Below are 18,624 nucleotides of genomic sequence, written 5' to 3'. Positions count from 1 at the left end.
AATACACACTTAAACCCACAAGACAGTCCACAGAAAGTATCATATTGTCTTCACTGCGCTAGCACCCTGACTTTGACAGATTTACGTCCACACTAGATTCCTCTTGACGCCGACTGAGGCCCTTCTTGCATTTACCTTGATTACCTTCGCATAGTTGTTCTATCAACCGGCGGGCCCGCATTTAGGTGCCCCGGGAAACATGCAGGACTTCAAAGGCATAAGCGAGAAGTTTCGCATGAACCTTGCACACCATGACGGTGGCACCGATCGTGTGGTGGTCCAGATAGGCCTGGACGGCCTCAAGCTGCTGAATGCCTCCGACAACAGGACCATGCGGTCCTACGAGCTGGGCCATATCAGTCGCTGGCAGTCGCGCGGTGGCAGCCTAATTCTCTACACCCGGACGCCGGTGGACGTGGAGGAGCGGCAAACCACTCTCTCAGCAGATGACAGCACCGTGCGGAACGCTCTGGACACGCTCACCTGCTGCTGCATGCAGTGAGTGCGCTGTGCTACTAGAAAGGGCTGCGAAGAAGGTTTCGGTATACCTCTCCTTCGGAGGAGCGACTGGGGCCCGAGGGTTGGGGTTTGGGCCTGGGACACTCACGCGACGCTGGCGCAACTGTGCTGCAGGCTCGCGGAGCTTCTGCAGAGCCGGCAAACGGAGACGGCGCAGGAGACCGCAAACAACCTCCACGCTCTGGTGGTTGGAGGCGGGAAAAAGAAGACCGCGGTGAGGCACCGCATGCGCGCTGGGAGCAGACCGGACAAGCTGGCGGGGACTGTCTGTGATGTAGAGGGCACAAGGGCATGCGAGCGTTGCGTGTGTGTGTGTGTGTGGGGGGGGGGTTGTAAATACCAGCCCAAACTAAACCAAAACCAACGAAAACAAGCGGAGGGGGGCAGGGTGCGGGGCTGGGGCAGGTGTCCCCAGCGACCTTGCACCTGGGTTCGCGGGGGCGGGGCGGCCAGGGGCGAGCGCCGCACACACGCATCGCTCCTGCACCGCCCCCACCTGCGCTGTCCTTCTTGTCTCCCCTTTCGTCTTCCATTTCGTCTTCCATGGACGGCCACCGCCCTTCCCTCTGCCATGCCGTCCTCCTTCCCAAACCCATCCCTCCGCGCATCCGTGGGCCCAACCCAGCCGCCTTTCCCCCGCTGCTACCCCCCCGCTCGCCCTCCCTCCCCAGCTGCCCTCAGCCGATGAGGTGGAGTACTGGCGGTCTCCGGACAAGGCGGGCTGGCTGCAGAGCCAGGGCGACGTGATCAAGAACTGGCGCAACCGGTGGTTTGTGCTCAAGCAGGGCTACCTGTTCCGCTTCTACAACGACAAGGTCGGGGGGGAGGAGTGGATGGGGTGGGGATGAGAAGATAAGGGGTTTGCAGGAGGGTTGCGGGAGGGTGGTGGTTAAGGGAGGGTTGAGAAAAGGGTTGCGGGAGGGTAGGCGTGTGCGTCTGTAATGGGTAGAGTGCGTGTTGGGGATGTTGCTTGTGTTGTGTCCCTTACGTGCATATTATCGAGTCGTGTGCGACTTCTTAAAAACAACCCAATGAAGCCCGCCCGTGTGTGTATGTGGGCATGCAGGTGGCAGAGTCAATCAAGCCGCGCGGTGTGGTGGACCTGAGCAAGGTGCAGGACGTCAAGGTGGGTGGGTGGGTGGGTGGGTGGGTGGGCGGATGGGGGCAGAGGCGGCAGATCGGGGAGTTGTGTCAGCTGCAGTTCAGGAGAGAAGCCTAAAGGGAGGGGGCTAGCAGCAGCCGCGCGGAGGAGGCCAACACCAGTTGGGAGCACTGGCGGAAGCTGGCGGAGGCTGACCGAAGATGGGGGAGGGCACAAGGGAGGAACATACGGGGAGGGGTTGTACGCCCGAGTCCAAAAGAAGTCGTTGCAGGCGGGGCGGCGGGCCGAGAGCGGGGCCGCGGTTACTACGCGGTTCTTACCCGACCTGCTTGCGCTCGCCCGCCTCCAACTGCGTCGACTTTGCCTGTGTGTCACCTGCGATGTCTCTTCCTCTCGCCCGCCCTTGGACTCAAAAGGTGCTGCCGGGCCGCGGCAACACCATCCAGCTCAAGACCACCAGCGGCGGCGTGGTGCACTACATCGCGAGCACGGAGACGGAGGTGGTGGAGTGGGTGTCGGCCATAGAGGGGGCCATGGCCAAGATACACAAGACCATCGCGGGTGAGTGCCATGTGCCTGGGCTGTGTGGATGCTGCTGGTCGGAAATTGGCGGTGACGGAGAAGCAGGGGTGTGGATTGGGCGGGCCAGCGCACGTGCTTTATCGCCGGTGGTGGGCCACGTGATCACGACAGGCCCGACAGGCCATCCGACGACGACGGAAGACCTGCACGGGGTGCTGAGCTGACGTGTCTTCTTTGAAAGTATGCGCCTTGGGCCTCTGCTTATGTGGGCGCGCAGGTGTGGAGGACGAGCCGGCGCCAGCCAAGCCCAAGCCCAAGCCGGCGGCGGCCGCTCCCACGCCCTCCAGCAACCCCGCCGAGTGGCTGCGCCAGATGGAGCGCAACTTCGAGGCCAACAGCAACAGCCCCCGCGGCGGCGGTGGCGGCGGCGCCAGCAGCTCTGGCCGCCACGGCAGCAGCAGCCACCACCACGGCGGCAGCGGCGGCGCCAACCTCAGCAGCACAATGGTCAGCGTGGTGGGCTACGACGCCGTGCCCAGCAGCAGCGGCAACGGTAACGGCAACGGCGGCGGTTACAACCGTGGTGGCGGCGCAGGCGCGGCGGACCCGTATCGCGTGGATAACTCTCCGTACGCGTCGCTCAACCGGCAGTACAGCGGCGGGTACCAGTCCATCACAGGTACGGCAGCGGTTGGGGCAGGGGCAGGGTCCGGGCAGGGGCGGGCCCGGCAGAGCGTCGAGGCGGCACGACAAGAGCTCACGATTCACGACGATACTGGGCCACAGCCGGGTCCGGGTAGCTTAGGCAGCATGTTGGCGAATGCCTCGGTCGGGCGCTGACGCCAAAGGCTAACCAGCGGCAGCCGCCCGCCTACCTCCTACCCACCGACACCGACCTCACTTTGCACGACTGCTTTTGGCCCCCCCCCCCCTGCAGCCGGCATCGCGGGCGCGCAGGCACTCGCAAGCGACCTGGACCTCAACTACGGCGGCGGCGGTGGCGGTGCCGCGGCCCAGCCCGGCTACGGCCAGCCGCAAATGCAGCGCCACCCTTCGTACGGCGCCCCGTCGCCCAGCGCACAGCAGCAGCCCAACGGCGGCGGCTACAGCGGTTATGGAAATGCGGGTAGCTACGGCGGCGGTTACGGGCAGGCACCGCAGCAGCCGGTGCAGGTGGCGGCGCCGGCGGTGTCGCTGATTGATCAGGTGCCGCAGCAGCAGCCGGCCTACCCGACCTACTTCCAGCAGCCGGCGCCGCAGGCGCAGCCCGCGCCGCAGGTGTGTGGGCGCGCGTGTGGGGAGGGAGCGGGCGCGGCATGTGGGAGCGGGCGCGCGCGCGTGTGGGAGGCGGCCTTGGAGGGTGGCCAAGCGAGGGGGCGAGCGCGGGTTCTGGGCCTGTGTTATCAGGGGGCGCATGAATTGTTGGCTAGGGAGCAGAGCTCTAGGATCGTGACCACGCCAGGCACGCAGCACTTGCGTGTTGCAGCGCTTGTGAAGCCTTCTGCCGTGCGGTCACGCACGGTGCCGACCGTGCCCATGCAACCTGCTCTGGTCTTGGCTCACCCTTTTGCCCGCTCTCCTGCCCGCCCTCCTGCCCTCCCCTGCTGCTCTCCACCGCCCAACCCAGGCGCCGGGCGGCTGGCAGGTTCACTACACGGGCGAGGGGCGGCCCTACTACTACAACGCAGCCAGCGGCGTGACCACGTGGGAGCCACCCGCAGGCTTCGCATAGGGTGACGTGAGAGGTGTAGCTGGCGGCCTTTAAGCGGCTGGCGCGTGTTTGTGTGTCGTAGGAGGCTGTGTGCCAGGGTTGTGCGATGGGACAGGGGTTAGGCAGGTTGGCGAGGTCCCGTAGGGTGCAGCTGACGCCCATACCCCAAGCAGACGGCAAACAATTTGCAGCGGCAGAGCAGAAGTGATGGCTGGTCGAACGCCGGAGTTGTGCCAGGGTTGTGTGTGGAGTGTGTCGTTGGGGTTTGGGTCGTAGGGTTGTGGGGGCACAGGATGCAGTAATTGACGGTGGCGAGGCGGGGCGGCAGCGCCAAAAGCGACAGGGCCCAGGCAGCAGCGCGTTTCGGCGCCAGGCGTGCAGAGGTCTTGCAAGAGTGCGAGGTGTGCCTCGGTGGCACCCAGCACGCAGTGTGATGCAATCAGGCATCGGGTGCATGGACGGGCGTGGACATCGGTTACATTTGCTGGCGTTGTCATGCAGGATGTTTGTTTTGGGCGCTGGGAGGTGGACGCGGCTCCTTCACTACCGGCACGCCCTACTCAGCCATTCGCTGTTCGCTGTTTCCATCTGCGTCAGTGCATCAGACAGTATCCCGTGCGCCCTTCACCTTGTTTCATCCCGTGTAAGAAGTTGCCGGTGCCTTCAGCGCATCCTGAGTGCGTGGAAACGGTACATGCGCAGACGGATGCGACATCATCAGTACTGGGCAGGGCAGAGCTTTACTCCTGGACTAAGGCGAGGGGAGACCGCCTCCGTGATTAGGGAGTCCGCATGTGATGTGGAGTCCGCATGTGATCGCAAGAGAGGGCACATCCTTGGGCATAACCCACGGGCACAACCTGAGTGTGCAAGCACACAGGCAGACAAACGCATGCTGCTGATGCCCAGGCAGCCCAACCGTTACTCTAGTAGCCAACCGAACCCGGTAGAACCTACACCCGGATAGCCCCGCTCATGGCTGAGCCCAAGCGAGTCAGGTTATTCCGTGCTTGCTGCTTTCGAGCTGGTGATCGTACTTGAACCACCTTGTCTGACCTTATTCCCCTACCCAGAAGAGGCTCGCGAGAGATGGAGATGCTTGAATCCTTGCCGTGTTACACAACAAGGGCAAATCGCAAACCAACATACCAGTGGCCGTCAAGCCATTTTTAGTCTTCTCAAGGGGGCGACATGAGCCGCAAGCAAAACCCGAACACAAAACTGAACCTCCGTAGCACACGTAGCACCGCCACTTCGGTTAATCGCACGTCCCTCGCGCTCCTAAGCCTGTGAAAAGAGGCTCACACTGTATCGACACCGCGCTCCTCTTCATCTCCGCTCAATCACGCCAGTACATGCAGCTGCCGAGGGCCAAAAATTTAGGCCGAGGGGGTGAACTTGGTGGCGTAGGCGAACGCGTTCACGGCGGTGGGGTTGGCCAGGTGGTCGTCCAGGTTCTGGATGGGGCCCTTGCCGGTCACGATGGCCTGGACGAAGAAGCCGAACATGGAGAACATAGCCAGGCGGCCGTTCTTGATCTCCTTCACCTTCAGCTCAGCGAAGGTGTCGGGGTCGTCAGCCAGGCCCAGGGGGTCAAAGGCACCACCGGGGTGCAGGGGGTCCAGGCCCTCGCCCAGGGGGCCACCGTTGGCGCGGTAGGCCTCAGCCAGGCCCATCACCACAACCTAATCGGGAAGGCAGAGGGCAGAGGACGGGTCGGGTGCAGTCAATGACTGGAGCTGGATGGCCAAGAGATGAGGATGCCTTGCTGCACGTGCCAAAGCTGAGATGTACGTACACCCCATTAGCAAGTTTGCTTACCGGGCGCGGGCCCCAGTGACCGCACTGACCGAAGCACCCTGCACAGCAAGCCCCACCCCACCCATGGCCCTAATCACAAGGCGCTGCTCACCTGGAAGGCCAGGGTGGCGATGATGGACTGGGCGTGGATCAGGTTCTCGTTGCCGAGGTAGTTCAGGCCGCCCTCAGCGAAGATCTGGGCGCCGGCCTTGAACCAGACAGCCTCACCGAACGGGATGCCGTTCTTGGCCAGCAGCTCGGGGGTGATGCAGCCCAGAGCGCCCAGCATGGCCCAGCGGGCGTGGATCAGCTCCAGCTCGCGGTAGCGCTTGAAGGTCTCCGGGTCAGCCGACAGACCGGCGGTGTCCCAGCCGTAGTCGCCGGGGAACTCGCCAGTCAGGTAGGCGGGGGTGTCGCCCTCCGAGAAGGGGCCTGCAAGCAAACGACATGACAAAGGTAAAGTCAGTATCGAGTTCGCATATCCGAGCAAGGATGGCCAGAGATCCGCACTGCTGGCGTTGCTTATGAATGTAATAAGCATTTGCAGGTCAGGTTGAAGGCACAGTGAAGCTCTCAGCTGCAAGGCGTAAGGCGGTCCCTGAAGAGCCATCTTGCGTAACTCACCCAGGAACTTCGGGCGGTCGGGGCCGTACCACTCGATGGCAGCGCGGGGCACCACGCGAGCAGACTGCAAGGCAAAATTTGTTGGACGCGACAAGGTCAGGATGGCGACCAACGAAAGCAGGTGAAGGCAGCTAATCTGAAGCGCATAGACCAGGCCAATAGCATGTACCAAAGCAGTGAGCTCCATGTGCCTGATGCACGCAAGGATCTGGACACAAGGCAGAGAGAGGAGCAGCGAGTCCGCGCATGCGCGTCGGGAGCGACTCACCCGGCTGCTCACGGTGGAGCGCACGGAGCTGCGGACGGAGGACTTCATGATGGCGGCCATTTTGATTGGTATAGACAGCTAGAACAAAGCAGGCTGTAAAGAGCTGGGCGACGCTCGGGGGTTAAATGGGCTGGCCATCTTGCGCGCCCCCCGTACCGGTACGGATCTTGATCGCGAGATTGGCCCGGGACCAGCAAGCAGTCTGGAAGCCTTGGACTCTCGCGACATCTTTGGATGCACTGAGAAGCGGATGGTGCAGTTACCTGGCATTACGGCGCGGCATAGGTCGCGATGTATCGCGCAGAAGTGCCAGAATGTCAGGGCCGACGAGCTCGTTGTTTTGCCTCTCGGTCACCACACAACGCTTTATTTTCTATTCTAGCATCATAAAACCATGTAGGAGAAGCTTTTGGAGCCCGTGTCGAAAAAAGCGTGGATGGATGTCTCGGAGGTTGACCTTTACTGGGACAGCTCCGCGGTTAGCGAGCACGCTGTATGGTTTGAGGAATGCCTGTGTATTGGATCCTGGCGGTGCGCATCTATTTTCAGCAGCGCCGGGACTCGCCTTGGTACAACCAGCATGCGATGCAACCGCGCAAGTGGCAACGTCGGTGCTGTGGTTCTTCTGTGCATCCAGGGTCTCGTGTAATTCACCGCCATCAGCAGATGTTTGGGGTGTGTGAGACAGCTGGGGCCACTACTGCTAGAACGCAGCAGCGCACAGACTGCGGCATGGCAACCCTGCGAACTCGGTTACCTGAAGGACTTGCATGGTGCTCTCACGAAGTCCAGCAAAGCGGGTGGGCTGGACAGACCGTCCTTTACCGCAACGGCTGTTGGGACTGCTGACGCTGAAACTGCCGCACACGGTCTGTGCATGCACGCGGAGCACTTTCCCGGGTTCCGGGCGCCTCCCCCCATGCAACTAGCTCATCTACAGTAACCTTATGCCAAACACCATAAAGAGCTGCAAGGCATCGCCGGGGGGAAACACCCAAGCCCAAACCCTGGTACCATAGCGGTCCCACACTAGCGGACCGCCAAGCGATCCAAGGGGCGTGCCTCATAAGCATCATGTTATGGGCCAATGTCATGACACGAGGGAGGATGAACGGCAGGAGAGGACACGTACAGGACACAATACATTGCAGCGCGCAGCCGCGCAGGCCCAGTTCGCCAAAGAAGGCCCGACTGGCTGAGACATACATTCCAAGCACAAGATGTACGCAAGCGGTATCATGGTCCATTGGTCCGCTCTTGGCACCCCTACCCTACCTGCCACGTGCTTACCCTAGGCCTCTCCCGGGCTATGCTTCCAAGTCCAGCTTTGACCACCTGAGGGGGCACATCCAGAGTCTTGCCGCACTCAGGGGACGCCCCAGCCGGGGCCTCGGGCGTACTCATGCTGTAAGCATGTAACCTAAGCCGACAGTGCACTCATTGCCCTCGCTAGCCGTCAACATTTGGGTCCGCGCATGTTGCACACTTTAAACCGCACCCGTATGCATCCACCTGACGTCCACCAGGCTCACACAACAGTCGCAGTGCTCACGCTCGATCCCTGGCTACCTCCTCTCACACGCTGCTCCCACACGCCGCTCCGCCCCCCATCCGACAGCGCGTCTTTCCCCTCCCCAATGTCCTCACGTTATGGTGATGGGCCTGGCTGAGGTCTAACCTAAGCTACCGCGCCGACGGTGGCCCGGCAAGGGCCCCATCCTGGCGGCATTGAGAGGAGACATATATACAACCGCTTGTGGTCGCACACGACGGTAGCCAATGCAATGGTGGCTGCGGGCCAAGCAAAGCCAGGCACGCGCGCGGCCACTCAGAAGCCTGGCACGCCGTGGCATCACTTGCGGCGGCGCCAGCGGCAGATGCGAGATCAACAGCGGTCCACGCCGAAGAGCTGTACGCCTGTACACCCGGCCGGGACCAAACGCGGGAGGCCTGCGCCTGCACACCTACAGTGCCTCTGGGGTTGACGGAGCCGCCAGAGGCGGCAGTAGGAGACTGCTTTTGGGCTGTTGGCCTGTTGCTTTGTGGCGCTGTCTACAGGGACATCAGAACGCCGGGGCCACATGGGCCGCTGAGCTTGTATGTTGCATGGCTTCTGACTTTCGCTAGCTGTACATCCCCCGTATCCCCCCCCAAAAAATCCTCCTGCGTCTGGTTCCCTGGCCCAAAGCGCATGCTAGCCCATGTACCGTATGTGTTCCAGGCTGCAGAGTGCATACGGTAGGTCGAGACAGTCGGATACCGCATTTCTCTCTTACATTTTGTTTGTTAGCTTGCGTGCGTCACTTGCTTGCCTGCTGTTTTGACCACCAGCGCCGACGTCTACAGCTTCTGTGCAGCAATCAATTTGTCACAGCTATGAAGGAACGACACAGCACTATCTACTAGATCAGGCAGGAGAATTCATCCCACCACTAATGAGCCCCAGGCACTTCACGGCTAAGTGGAAATGGTAAGAGCTCTCAAGCGTTCTATGAATCAATACTGGCCACTTCCTATGCATGGGTAAATTGCGTCACAACACCAAGTCATTCCTGTTGCAGCCGCTGTCCGGCGCGGGCCCTCCTGCGCCGCCGTACACATACACACAGCATGGACTGTCACACGCCCGGCCACCTGCACGGTTGTGCCCGCCCGCCTTAACTATAAAAGTCCACAACACTGACCGCAACGGCTCTGTCCATGACGCTCTACCGGCAGTCCACGATGTGCTTCATGCGGCGGGCCCCTCGTGCCGCACTCGACAGCGAGGGGCCAGGCCGCAGAACCCGCCCACCACAAGTGTCGCATCGGCACTAACGCGACTGACGTGTCACTGGAGGCGCTGCTCAGCGCTTACCCGAGCGAGGCAGTGCCCATGGGGCAGCAGCTCTTGGACGCGTCAAACAACGCGTATTGGCAATTGGCAGTCACGCAGAACTGGCCCAGCGTGATGCCCGTCAGCTCGACGCAGATCTGGGGCTTGTTGGTGTTGACGAAGTCCACGGTCCACATCAGGTTGGTCAGGCGGAACACCTTGCCATCGCTGTCCCATACGGGCGACCAGGACTTGCCGGCGGCGGTGAGGCCGGTGACGGCGCCGCGCGTGTTGTTGCGCACGTAGAACTCCGCCTTGTACAGCTCATTGGTCTTGCCGCAGGGCGAGGTGGGGTCATAGGGCGCGACGGTGGTGGCGGTCCAGCAGTAGTTGGTGGAGCGCGGCGAGGAGCCGGGCTTGACGCGGATGGTAGGGTCCAGCGCAAAGGGCGTGGCCTTGGGGCGCCGGTTGCAGACGCAGAAGGGGAAAGGCTGGGGGCCGGGCTGCTTGCAGTCCTGCACGTAGGTGAACACGGCGCGGCACGTGCCGTACTCCACGAGGTACACCATGCTGGTCCCCATCATGCTGGGGAAGGCGCAGCTGAGGCCCAGCTCCTCCAGCATCAGCTGGATCTCGTAAGTGTCCTCCGCAATGCCAGCAAAATCCACCGTGTCGGGCTTGCCCTCAGCCACGGCGCAGATCTTGACCTGGGAGGGCGTGGCCAGGCTGCAGCTGAAGGGCTGCAGCAGCGTGGCGTTTGAGCGGTCCACCCAGACAGAGTTGACGTAGTCAGCCAGGTTGTCGCACACCTCACGAGTCAGGGACACGTCGGTGGTGTTGAGGGTGATGCAGATGGGGCAGCTGGCAGGGGGAGAGGGGGGCGGCGAGGGCTTGCGGGGCGGCGGGGGGGACGGAGGGGGGCGGGGAGGGGGCGACGGGCGCGGGCTGGGGGGCGGGGGCGGGGGCGGGAAGGGCCAGCCGGTCTGGGAGATGGGGCAGCACGTGTCCTTAGTGTTGAACATGCTGATGGCGCAGATGCCGGGCATCTGGCCCTTGGGCACGGCGCACAGCTTCTCCAGCGTGTTGCACTGGCCGTCCAGCTTCAGGCACACCAGCGAGCCTGTGAACGGCAGGTGAGCGGGAGGCAACAAAAGCGTCAGGCAGGCGGCTCGGCGAAAGGGGCGGCAGCATGAACGGCAGCGCTTGCGGCTTTTGCCCACTCCTTTCATCACTTTCCAGCCAGCAGCTGAAGCCAAACCTCAAGGGCCGGGCTGTGCCTGCTCGATGCTTAGCCAGCTAGCTCACCGGGGGCGGTGGTGATGTTGAGGCCTAGACCCGACAGCTTGAGCACGGCCTTGCCGGCGGGCGTGTCCTGCGGCGCCGTCCAGGTGGGCTGCTGCTTGGGCAGCAGGCCGTTCACCATGGCTGTGACCTTGGTGGTGTCGCGGCACGCAACGTTGGCATCGAATTCGACTTTGCGCAAATCCATCTTGCAGCACTTGTCCTTGCCGCAGGGCACCTGCTCAATCTCAAAGCAGTAGTACCCGTCAATCTCGTCCACGTTCTTGGCCAGGGCGTAGGGTCCCTTCTTCACGCAGCGGCAGTAGGGGAACTTCGGCAAGATCTTTTGCCCAAGCGCCGCAGGCCTGAGGATGGCGGAAAACGGCGGGCGGGCAAGACAGTCGACCGGTCAGACGACACGCTCACAAGCGGAACCGAGTCAGACGTCAGTGAGATAACGCTTGGTTGTATCTTCAAGTCACGATCACGATGGCATGAGGAGCTGATTCGCACAGCTGGGCCGCGAGGGCAGCGGGCGCGGCGAGCGGTTGTACGCCGTCTCTCAGAACCCAGCTGGCGTTGCTCGCCGCGCCGATGCCAATTCAACTTACATTGCCGCTAGCGCCAGAAGCGCTGCGAGCCCGCAGGCCCATAGAAGTCTTGACCGCATGTTGATACTGCCGCACGCAACAGGTGCGAGTCACAGGCAGAGTTCGGCGACTGAGTATCCTTGGCAGTGGATACTGCTTGTGTATCAAACAGAAGCTTAGCTCCTCAAGCCGCTGAGCGCGCTTGGTCCTGGTCCCGAAGATGAACCGCTTTCGCCGGGCGAAGAGGGGATGGTGCTCTTCAGATATCAAAATGAAAAGCTATTGCTGGAGCTCCCGCTAGGTTTTGCAGAGGTGGTATGGAGCGGATTTCGTCGCCCGCAGCGATGTGGCTGTGCGAGTCTGATAAATCCCCGTGTAGTGCTCCAATGTTGTGGAGCGACCTGTAAACTATGGACTACTAGTTCTGTATTAGCCAGGCTGTGTGGCTAATATCCTAAAGACACCAAGTGCCATGAATCCGTACGGTGCAGTAGTGTTCCGCGGAAGTAGCGTCGGTGGGCCACATTCACGCCAAACCCATGATGACATGTCCAATGTCATTAAGGATAGAGAAGTGCAAAAGCGACAAACTATGCGTTCCAGCGCCTTCGCTAAGGACATCCCGCCGATGAGTGGAGCCGCGGCGCGCTCAAGTTCTGCCAAATCATCATGTAGGAGTTCAGCCACATAGTTCGCGTGCATGACTATTGGTGCAGATAGCAGCGCGGGCGCTTTGCCCTCAACCACGGGTGCTCTCGATTTTGGTGTGGCGCAAGGACGGAAGGGGGCGGGGGGCGTGCCGTGGCATGGCGGTTTTGTGTGGGTTTGGCGTCAATGTGGCCCACGCTCTCTCTCTCCCTTTTATCCAGCCGACTCCAGAAAACATAAGATAATACGCCATTGAAAAATGAACCGTCGCAAGCTTGTTTGAATGCCGCGCAGCAAGCAATGCCGCGCAGCAAGGAGACCCCTACGCCGTGTGGGGAGGTTGGACTGGATGTGGAGAGACTCGACCACAACAATGCGGGCGCTTTAGGTGAAGTAGGAGGGACACCTGGCACAAGACTTGGACGGGCATCAATGAGAGGGGTGGTATGGGGTATGGATAGGTCCCGCCGCCGGTCACCCCTCAGTGGATTGGATTGGCCAGAGTAGGATTGGACCCAGCACTTGAGGATTGGGTTTGACCGGCCAGGGCTTGGAACGCCACTTTTGGGGATTGGGTTTGGTCGGGTGGGAATTGGTGTCGGCACTTGAGGATTGGGATAGGGCAGGTGAGGATTGCTTTGCGCACTTACGGATTCGGATAGGACAGGTGGGGACAGGGGATTGGTACTTGCAGACTGTCCCAGGCTGTCCTGACACCGCTGCAGTGCTGATTCGGGTCGGTCCTTAGGGTTTTGGATAGGGAGACCTGGAGCGCAGCGCATACTCGGCGCCCCTGGTACCCGCCCCTCAGCACCCGTGCCGCCCCCGAACCCCACCGGGGCCCTTCCGCGTCTTGCAAGTCAACACGGTTGGTGACGGGTTCATAATCGGCACGTACGATGCAACACAACCCACATCTTCATTTCTGCTCTATCGAGATTGGGCTGCGTCGCGCCCTGGCGCGCGACCTTCTCATGGCGACTTGCGGCGGCTTGGCTCCCTCAGCGAGCTCCGTCCTCGCAGCGAGCTCCTACGCAATATGCTCTACACGACATATTGTATCTTTGTCAGCGCTCTACGCGCTAGCGTCATCCGCGTCACTCCCACGCGTGTGGTGACATCCTGCCGGACATGCATACTTGGCTCTCCATCTTCTTCATCGCTTCACTCTCTACATCGCCTCTACTTCTCGCAGCCACATCTGTGGTTATCGCCCTCTGGACCTTCTCCTCTCCATTCTGGTCCAGCTGCTACAACCTTAGTCAGCGCACCTACCCTACTGCTCCTCTATCTTCTATGCGTTCCCCAGTGAACGGCCACCCGGCGTGGTGCTAGCAGCAGTTCTAGCCTTAGCTTGAAAGGACGACCCATCGACGGCAGCGTCTGGGGAAGGGCAACGCGGTGCCCGTACCGCAAGGTGTGACTGGCGCCTTCACGCAGGGGGGGCGCGCATCGCCCTCAACCCCTCTTCCATGCGTGGTCCTGCCGGCCCAGTGCCCCAGTCACAAGCAGCATTCTCGTGTGCGCCATCCCAGCGTACATGCCGCATCAGCCATCAGCTTGGAGCTAGCTTGGACCCGGAGCTAGCTATCTGGACTGACTTGACCTAGTGGACTCGTGCTGTAGAGGTTAGGTCTCAGTGTGTTGCGTGGCACGAACACTCTCGCATGTCATCCCGCATGGTGTGATGTGCTGTTTGTGAACGTGTGTGGACTTCGCCATTCCCCCTGTCTGACGTAGGGGGGGCTCGGTTATTGGTTGTGTGTTGCTTCCTTCGCTACCGTGCTGGGGGGGGGTTACGACTTCACCTGCTCGTACCTCGCCGTCTGCAGTCGTGGGGGGGAACGATGTGCCCGGTAGCGGAGTTTTACCAGAACGGTGATGGCGCATGTCAGCACTAATGCACCGGCTGAATGCACCACTCCCCAGTCCTGACTAAGCACACGATATCCTAACGTAAGCAAGCGAAGCCCGAGTAGGAGGGAGACCTGGCACAAGACTTGGCCCCTCTTGGCCAGGCATCAATGCGTCCCGTGGCCAGAAGGCAGTATCCCGGCTTGCTCGGTTACGTAGCATCCCGCAGCCCCTGCGCACGAAGCCAGCAGACCTTGGACGCCCCGCTAGAGAGCAGCAGCATCGCTCTAACCGGGTTACACCAACCCCAAAGAACTTCGCACCATCCCCCACGTTCCTATCCTCCACCTTGTTCCTGTGCGGTACCTTTCCTTTCTGCCCCCTGACGAACACGATGTGCAGCTGTGGGCGTCATCACTCCATACCGCAGCGCCTGAAAGAACAAAACAGCCGCATGGCGCAGGCTGCAGGCGGGACCCGGTGCAGGGGGCCGGAAGTGCGGCCACGAGTGCGACCCGGCGCGGGTGCCGAGTCAAGGGGTCGAGCTTTGCAGTCCCGGACACTCGTTTATTTTAAAGCGACAACGTAGCGTGCCATTTGTGCACCCCGTGGGAGTGTGCGGCACCGACAGTCCAGTAGCTCCGTCTAATCCAGGCGGGCTGCGGGGCCATTGCTCCGTGTGTGTCGCAGTTCCTCGCCCTTCGATTGCTCCTTTCACCTAGTAATGACCAGCATTACCGCCACGTGGGCTGCCCTCTGACAGGCTGACAATCGCACCTCCGGTATGTATGGCATTTTAGCCCAATCAGAAACGGGCCATGCGCATTCGCAACACGGCAGTATCGCGCGCGTCTGCCAGCACCCAAACGCCTGCCCCACACTTCTTCCACAGGCGAGAGGACGGAAACACAAACCGCACGCACTTTCCCAAGCCCCCGCTGCCTTCATTCAGCCCGTCCTCCGCATTCCGCTCCTCCCTCACTCCTCCCATCGCCGCGTCGCGTTTGCCTACACGTCTTTCAAGTCAAGGTACGACACATAGTTCATCCGTACGTTGCCGAAGTACAGCCGGCCAGCCACCTCGGTGACCGAGCTCACAAAGGCGATGTGCGAGCCGTCCGGATCCATCAGCAGCTGCAGCGGCTGACCTGTGGGGCTGATCTTGAGCGCGGCGCCCCAGCGGGGGATGCGCGGCCGCGCCCAGGCGGGCAGGTACGCCAGGAGGAACTGCAGGGGTTGGCACAGGCGGTGGGGGCGCAGGATGTGACACGTGGTGTGGCCTGGTGCCGTGCTTGGCATTGTATCAAGTACTGCTCAGAAGGAAGACACAAAGCGTGTGACAGGGAGGCAAAGGGCTGGTTGGGTGGCAGGCGACAAAGTGGCAAACAACCCCTACACCGGCGCGCCGTGTGCTCTATCGGCCTTGCCAACATGCCGCAATGCACCGGCGTGTGCGCCCGGCCCACCGACACAAAACCGCCATGCCAGGACGCCGGCACACACCCTTCCGTCCTCCTCGCACCTCGCTTTTGACCTGCGCCACTCACCCGCGTGACCTTGCTTTTAAGCAGCTTCGGCAGACCCGTCACCGGCGCCACGATCGCCAGCCACATGTTGCCGTCAGGCGCGCGCGACATGCCGTCGGGGAAGCCTGGCAGTCGCTCGATGAGCAGGTCCGAGGTGCCGGCCTTGGGGCCAGAAAGCCAGTAGCTGCAGGCGGCGGGGCCGAAGGAGGCGGAGGTTGTCAGCTCAACGAATACAATCCGCGTGCCTCCACACATACCTGGTTAATCCGTGCCCGTCCGACGCGGCTGCTTGCCGAGCAGACGGGCACCAAGGCAGGCACTCATTCACTCCCCATTGCCTGCCCCATGCAAAGACACACACACGACTGGTCGACCAGCCGCCGGGTCCCACCGGTGCACACGCAGGCGGTTGGTCTCCACCACAGCCACGTAGCTCTTGTCAGCGGCCAGAGCCACGCCGTTTGCAAACCACAGCCCCGTCAGCAGCACGTCGGTGCGCAGCGTGGCGGGGTCGTAGCGACACAGCCGGCCTGCCACGTCACCCTGCGGCGTGCGGGGGGGGGCGGGGTGCGAAGTCAGCGCCGACTCAGGACCGGGCTGAACTTGCGGCAAGGCCGGCCTCTAAAGCTTTGCTGCCACAGCTCGCACCTTGCCAGCGTTGGCGACGTCTCCAGAATCCGAGTCATGCATGTCGCGTCCCCATACAACATCCTCGATACATCATCCTCACGACCAGGCCATGTGGGCCCTGTCACTGCATCTCACCCCGATGAATCCCAGCAGGTAGGACTGGAAGGTGTCGTAGAAGGTGCCGGTCTCGCGGTCCGGATACACGGGGATGGACTGGAGGTGGCAGAGCGGGCAGGCAGCCATTTTGCCTGACACGTGTGCTGCTGGTGTCCTTGTGGATACCACGTGCTTCATGGTCTCACGCCCGGCCAATTCCGTGTCCTTTCCGCATGTCGGTTTCCCACCCGTCGTTCCCACCCTCGTAGTTCCACCCTCCAATGCGCTTCTCCCCGCGCCTCGGTCCTCGCCACCTGCTGACCTCAGCCCCCACCTGCGAGTCTGTGAAGTAGATGACGCCTGTGTCGTGGTCTATGTCCAGGTCGTTCACGTAGGCCAGCGGAGTGTCCGGGGCCAGCGCTGAGTCGGCGCTCACGCGGGCCGTCAGCAGCTCCACGGCGCCGGTGGTCCGGTCCAGGCGGATCAGGCCCTGCGGCCAACACGACGACGCGGGGAATGGGGGGCGGGGAGGTTATGTGCCCGAGTCCAATAGGTCCAAGTGTGTGTGTGTGTGGGTACCTTCATAGTTGCTTAAGAAGCGAAGTTGTAGCCAGTGGTATTGGGGGAGAGATTGCAAACATACTAGACAAGTTTAGACGGAGGGAGGAAGAATTCGAGCTGCAGAGTAAGAGAGCGCGCTGGTTATGTTCTGCTTACATGTTTACGTACAAGTTTACCTTGTTTGGCATTAGTGGTACAGACCGGAGTGCATGGTGGCTCCTCATGGGCGCTGCTTGACCACTGCGCCGGGCCCGTCCCACCTTCCATGTGCTCCCCCCCTCTGTAACATCCGCATTCATGTGCAGCGCCAAGTTTACCAGGGTTCACCACCCGCCACCGACTGACCCTCGCCCCACCTTGAGTGTGTCAGCAATGACCAGGTTGCCGGCGGCGTCGTGGTGGAAGCCCAGCGGCCGGCCCGGCCCCAGGTAGTAGGTGGCGGGCAGGTCCAGAGCCCACTCGCCCGTGAACACCGCACCCGGGACCTGCCAGGCACATACACATGCGGGCAGGCAGGCAGGCAGGCAGGCAGGCAGGCAGGCAGGCAGGCAGGCAGGCAGGCAGGCAGGCAGGCAGGCAGGCAGGCAGGCAGGCAGGCAGGCAGGAAGGCAGGAAGGCAGGCAGGAAGGCAGGAAGGAAGGCAGGAAGGAAGGAAGGCAGGAAGGAAGGAAGGAAGGCAGGAAGGAAGGCAGGAAGGAAGGAAGGCAGGAAGGAAGGCAGGAAGGCCGGCAGTTTGTAAAAGCGTTGTGTACGAAGCACCCGCACCCGCCCTTGCACCCGCCCTCACACCCTCTCGCCCTTGCTCGAGAAGCCACAGTGCTTAGTCCGTGTTTCCCTCGCCCCGCCTCGTGTTCCACTCCCTTAACTCCCCGCCCCCGCCCCAGCCAGCCAGCCGCGCCCTCACCCCCCCCCGGCCTCACTTTGGTTGCTGGCTCCGCCTCGTACACAAACCCGTGCTTGTCAACCAGCGTGAGGTTGCCCTCGGGTGACACCGCCACGGTCTCTGCGTACGCGCGGCGGCAATTGGATGCGGGCAGGGGCAGGTACTACGCAGGTCGTGGCCTTGAACACGAGGCATGGTTGTGGTGGCGGCAGGAGGGATGGCCCGACCGGGAGTCAAAACTACTCCAAGGCCAACCGGCGGCAAGGCGCCCTGGCTGCCCCAACAACCCCCACCTGAGGACGCGATAACGCCGTCAAACAGCTTGTGGGCCTTGCGCAGCACCTCATTGCGCGCGTACACGCCCTGGGTGAGGAAGGAGAAGTTGAGGGGGGCAACACGGGATATTCCAGCTGAGCTGTTAAAGGTCAGCGCACTAGGAAAGCACCAGCACTCCGTGCGCGAAGTTTCCTTGTATCGCTATGGTGTGCTACCGCGTAACAGGAGGCACAATCAACGCAGCCCCGCCAGGGCCTTCGATACCCCCCCCCCGCCAGGACACACCAGCACACACCTCCAGCGGCGAGTTGTCCAGCGGCAGGGTGGCCGGGTCAATGTGCGCGAATCCGAAGCGCTGGGCCGGGTAAGGCAGCGTCGGGTTAAGCGTCCCTGCTGCGTGCCGTTGGGACACGGCGTGTGTGCATTCGATGGCGGAACAAACACCCCGCCACCCACACACGCGCCTTTCCTCTAAACCCCGATCTCTCCATTCCATCGCCCGCGACCGCATACTGTGAGGGCTCCAGCATGTCGGCCCCCTTCCCCGCTTAGACCCCCATCGTTGGGTCTTGAGCCAAGCTGCAAGCTGGGCGAGTTGCATTTGAGGACTGTTGCTTGCAAATGGCCCCAAACTATTTGCTTATAATGCCGCATACTTACGTAGATAATAAGCACACGCGCTCAAGAGCGCCACGACGATAACGCCGCGCATCGCCGGAGCAGTTGGTGCCGCTTGCCTTGTTCCTATCTCAAGGTACTAGTGTAAAGAAGGAATCCCAAACTATTGGGCGACTGCGATCAAAGGCAAGGTAGTCTTGGCCGTTTCTAGCTAGCCCCTGTCGGTAGTGAACCTGGGTAGTGAAGAAGCGCACCTGTCACCAAAACCTGTCAAGATTTTTGTGTGGCGCGAGGACGGCA

The 18,624-nt window shown here is 61.8% G+C and overlaps 5 protein-coding genes across 6 annotated transcripts; 2 read left to right on the top strand and 3 right to left on the bottom strand.

Annotated features, from left to right (window-relative positions):
• Positions 1 to 15: 15 nt before the first annotated feature.
• Positions 16 to 4,513, top strand: CHLRE_12g548900v5 (uncharacterized protein). Its single transcript, XM_043068942.1, has 8 exons — positions 16 to 498; positions 634 to 733; positions 1,191 to 1,334; positions 1,586 to 1,645; positions 2,038 to 2,182; positions 2,421 to 2,822; positions 3,081 to 3,421; positions 3,771 to 4,513. Exons 1-8 carry the CDS (start codon positions 200 to 202, stop codon positions 3,873 to 3,875), a joined length of 1,596 nt encoding a protein of 531 aa, XP_042919039.1. The 5' UTR covers positions 16 to 199; the 3' UTR covers positions 3,876 to 4,513.
• A 444-nt stretch (positions 4,514 to 4,957) lies between these two features.
• Positions 4,958 to 6,642, bottom strand: CHLRE_12g548950v5 (uncharacterized protein). The gene is made up of 4 exons (XM_001694063.2): positions 6,547 to 6,642; positions 6,279 to 6,342; positions 5,767 to 6,086; positions 4,958 to 5,539 (listed from the first exon to the last, which is right to left on the bottom strand). The coding sequence occupies exons 1-4, from the start codon at positions 6,604 to 6,606 to the stop codon at positions 5,234 to 5,236; spliced, it is 750 nt and encodes a 249-aa protein (XP_001694115.1). The 5' UTR covers positions 6,607 to 6,642; the 3' UTR covers positions 4,958 to 5,233.
• Positions 6,643 to 6,762: 120 nt separating this feature from the next.
• Positions 6,763 to 7,378, top strand: CHLRE_12g548955v5 (uncharacterized protein). The gene has a single exon (XM_043068944.1). It carries the CDS (start codon positions 6,983 to 6,985, stop codon positions 7,193 to 7,195), a length of 213 nt encoding a protein of 70 aa, XP_042919038.1. The 5' UTR covers positions 6,763 to 6,982; the 3' UTR covers positions 7,196 to 7,378.
• Positions 7,379 to 8,806: 1,428 nt separating this feature from the next.
• Positions 8,807 to 11,662, bottom strand: CHLRE_12g549000v5 (uncharacterized protein). Its single transcript, XM_001694064.2, has 3 exons — positions 11,254 to 11,662; positions 10,667 to 11,007; positions 8,807 to 10,481 (listed from the first exon to the last, which is right to left on the bottom strand). The coding sequence occupies exons 1-3, from the start codon at positions 11,310 to 11,312 to the stop codon at positions 9,400 to 9,402; spliced, it is 1,482 nt and encodes a 493-aa protein (XP_001694116.1). The 5' UTR covers positions 11,313 to 11,662; the 3' UTR covers positions 8,807 to 9,399.
• Positions 11,663 to 14,294: 2,632 nt separating this feature from the next.
• Positions 14,295 to 18,592, bottom strand: CHLRE_12g549050v5 (uncharacterized protein). Of its 2 annotated transcripts, none has more exons than XM_043068946.1 (10): positions 18,367 to 18,592; positions 18,002 to 18,099; positions 17,724 to 17,793; positions 17,468 to 17,550; positions 16,904 to 17,032; positions 16,321 to 16,476; positions 16,026 to 16,103; positions 15,652 to 15,803; positions 15,282 to 15,444; positions 14,295 to 14,961 (listed from the first exon to the last, which is right to left on the bottom strand). In XM_043068946.1, the coding sequence occupies exons 1-10, from the start codon at positions 18,416 to 18,418 to the stop codon at positions 14,743 to 14,745; spliced, it is 1,200 nt and encodes a 399-aa protein (XP_042919036.1). In that variant the 5' UTR covers positions 18,419 to 18,592; the 3' UTR covers positions 14,295 to 14,742. The 2 variants fall into 2 exon arrangements, with proteins under 2 accessions (XP_042919036.1, XP_042919037.1); XM_043068947.1 differs by having other exon boundaries at positions 18,002 to 18,096; positions 18,367 to 18,552.
• Positions 18,593 to 18,624: the final 32 nt, after the last annotated feature.

Source organism: Chlamydomonas reinhardtii, chromosome 12 (genome assembly GCF_000002595.2).
Source record: "Chlamydomonas reinhardtii strain CC-503 cw92 mt+ chromosome 12, whole genome shotgun sequence".
Taxonomy (NCBI): domain Eukaryota; kingdom Viridiplantae; phylum Chlorophyta; class Chlorophyceae; order Chlamydomonadales; family Chlamydomonadaceae; genus Chlamydomonas; species Chlamydomonas reinhardtii.
The sequence above is the reverse complement of the archived record's forward strand: the minus strand, read 5'-3'. Positions and strand labels throughout refer to the sequence as shown.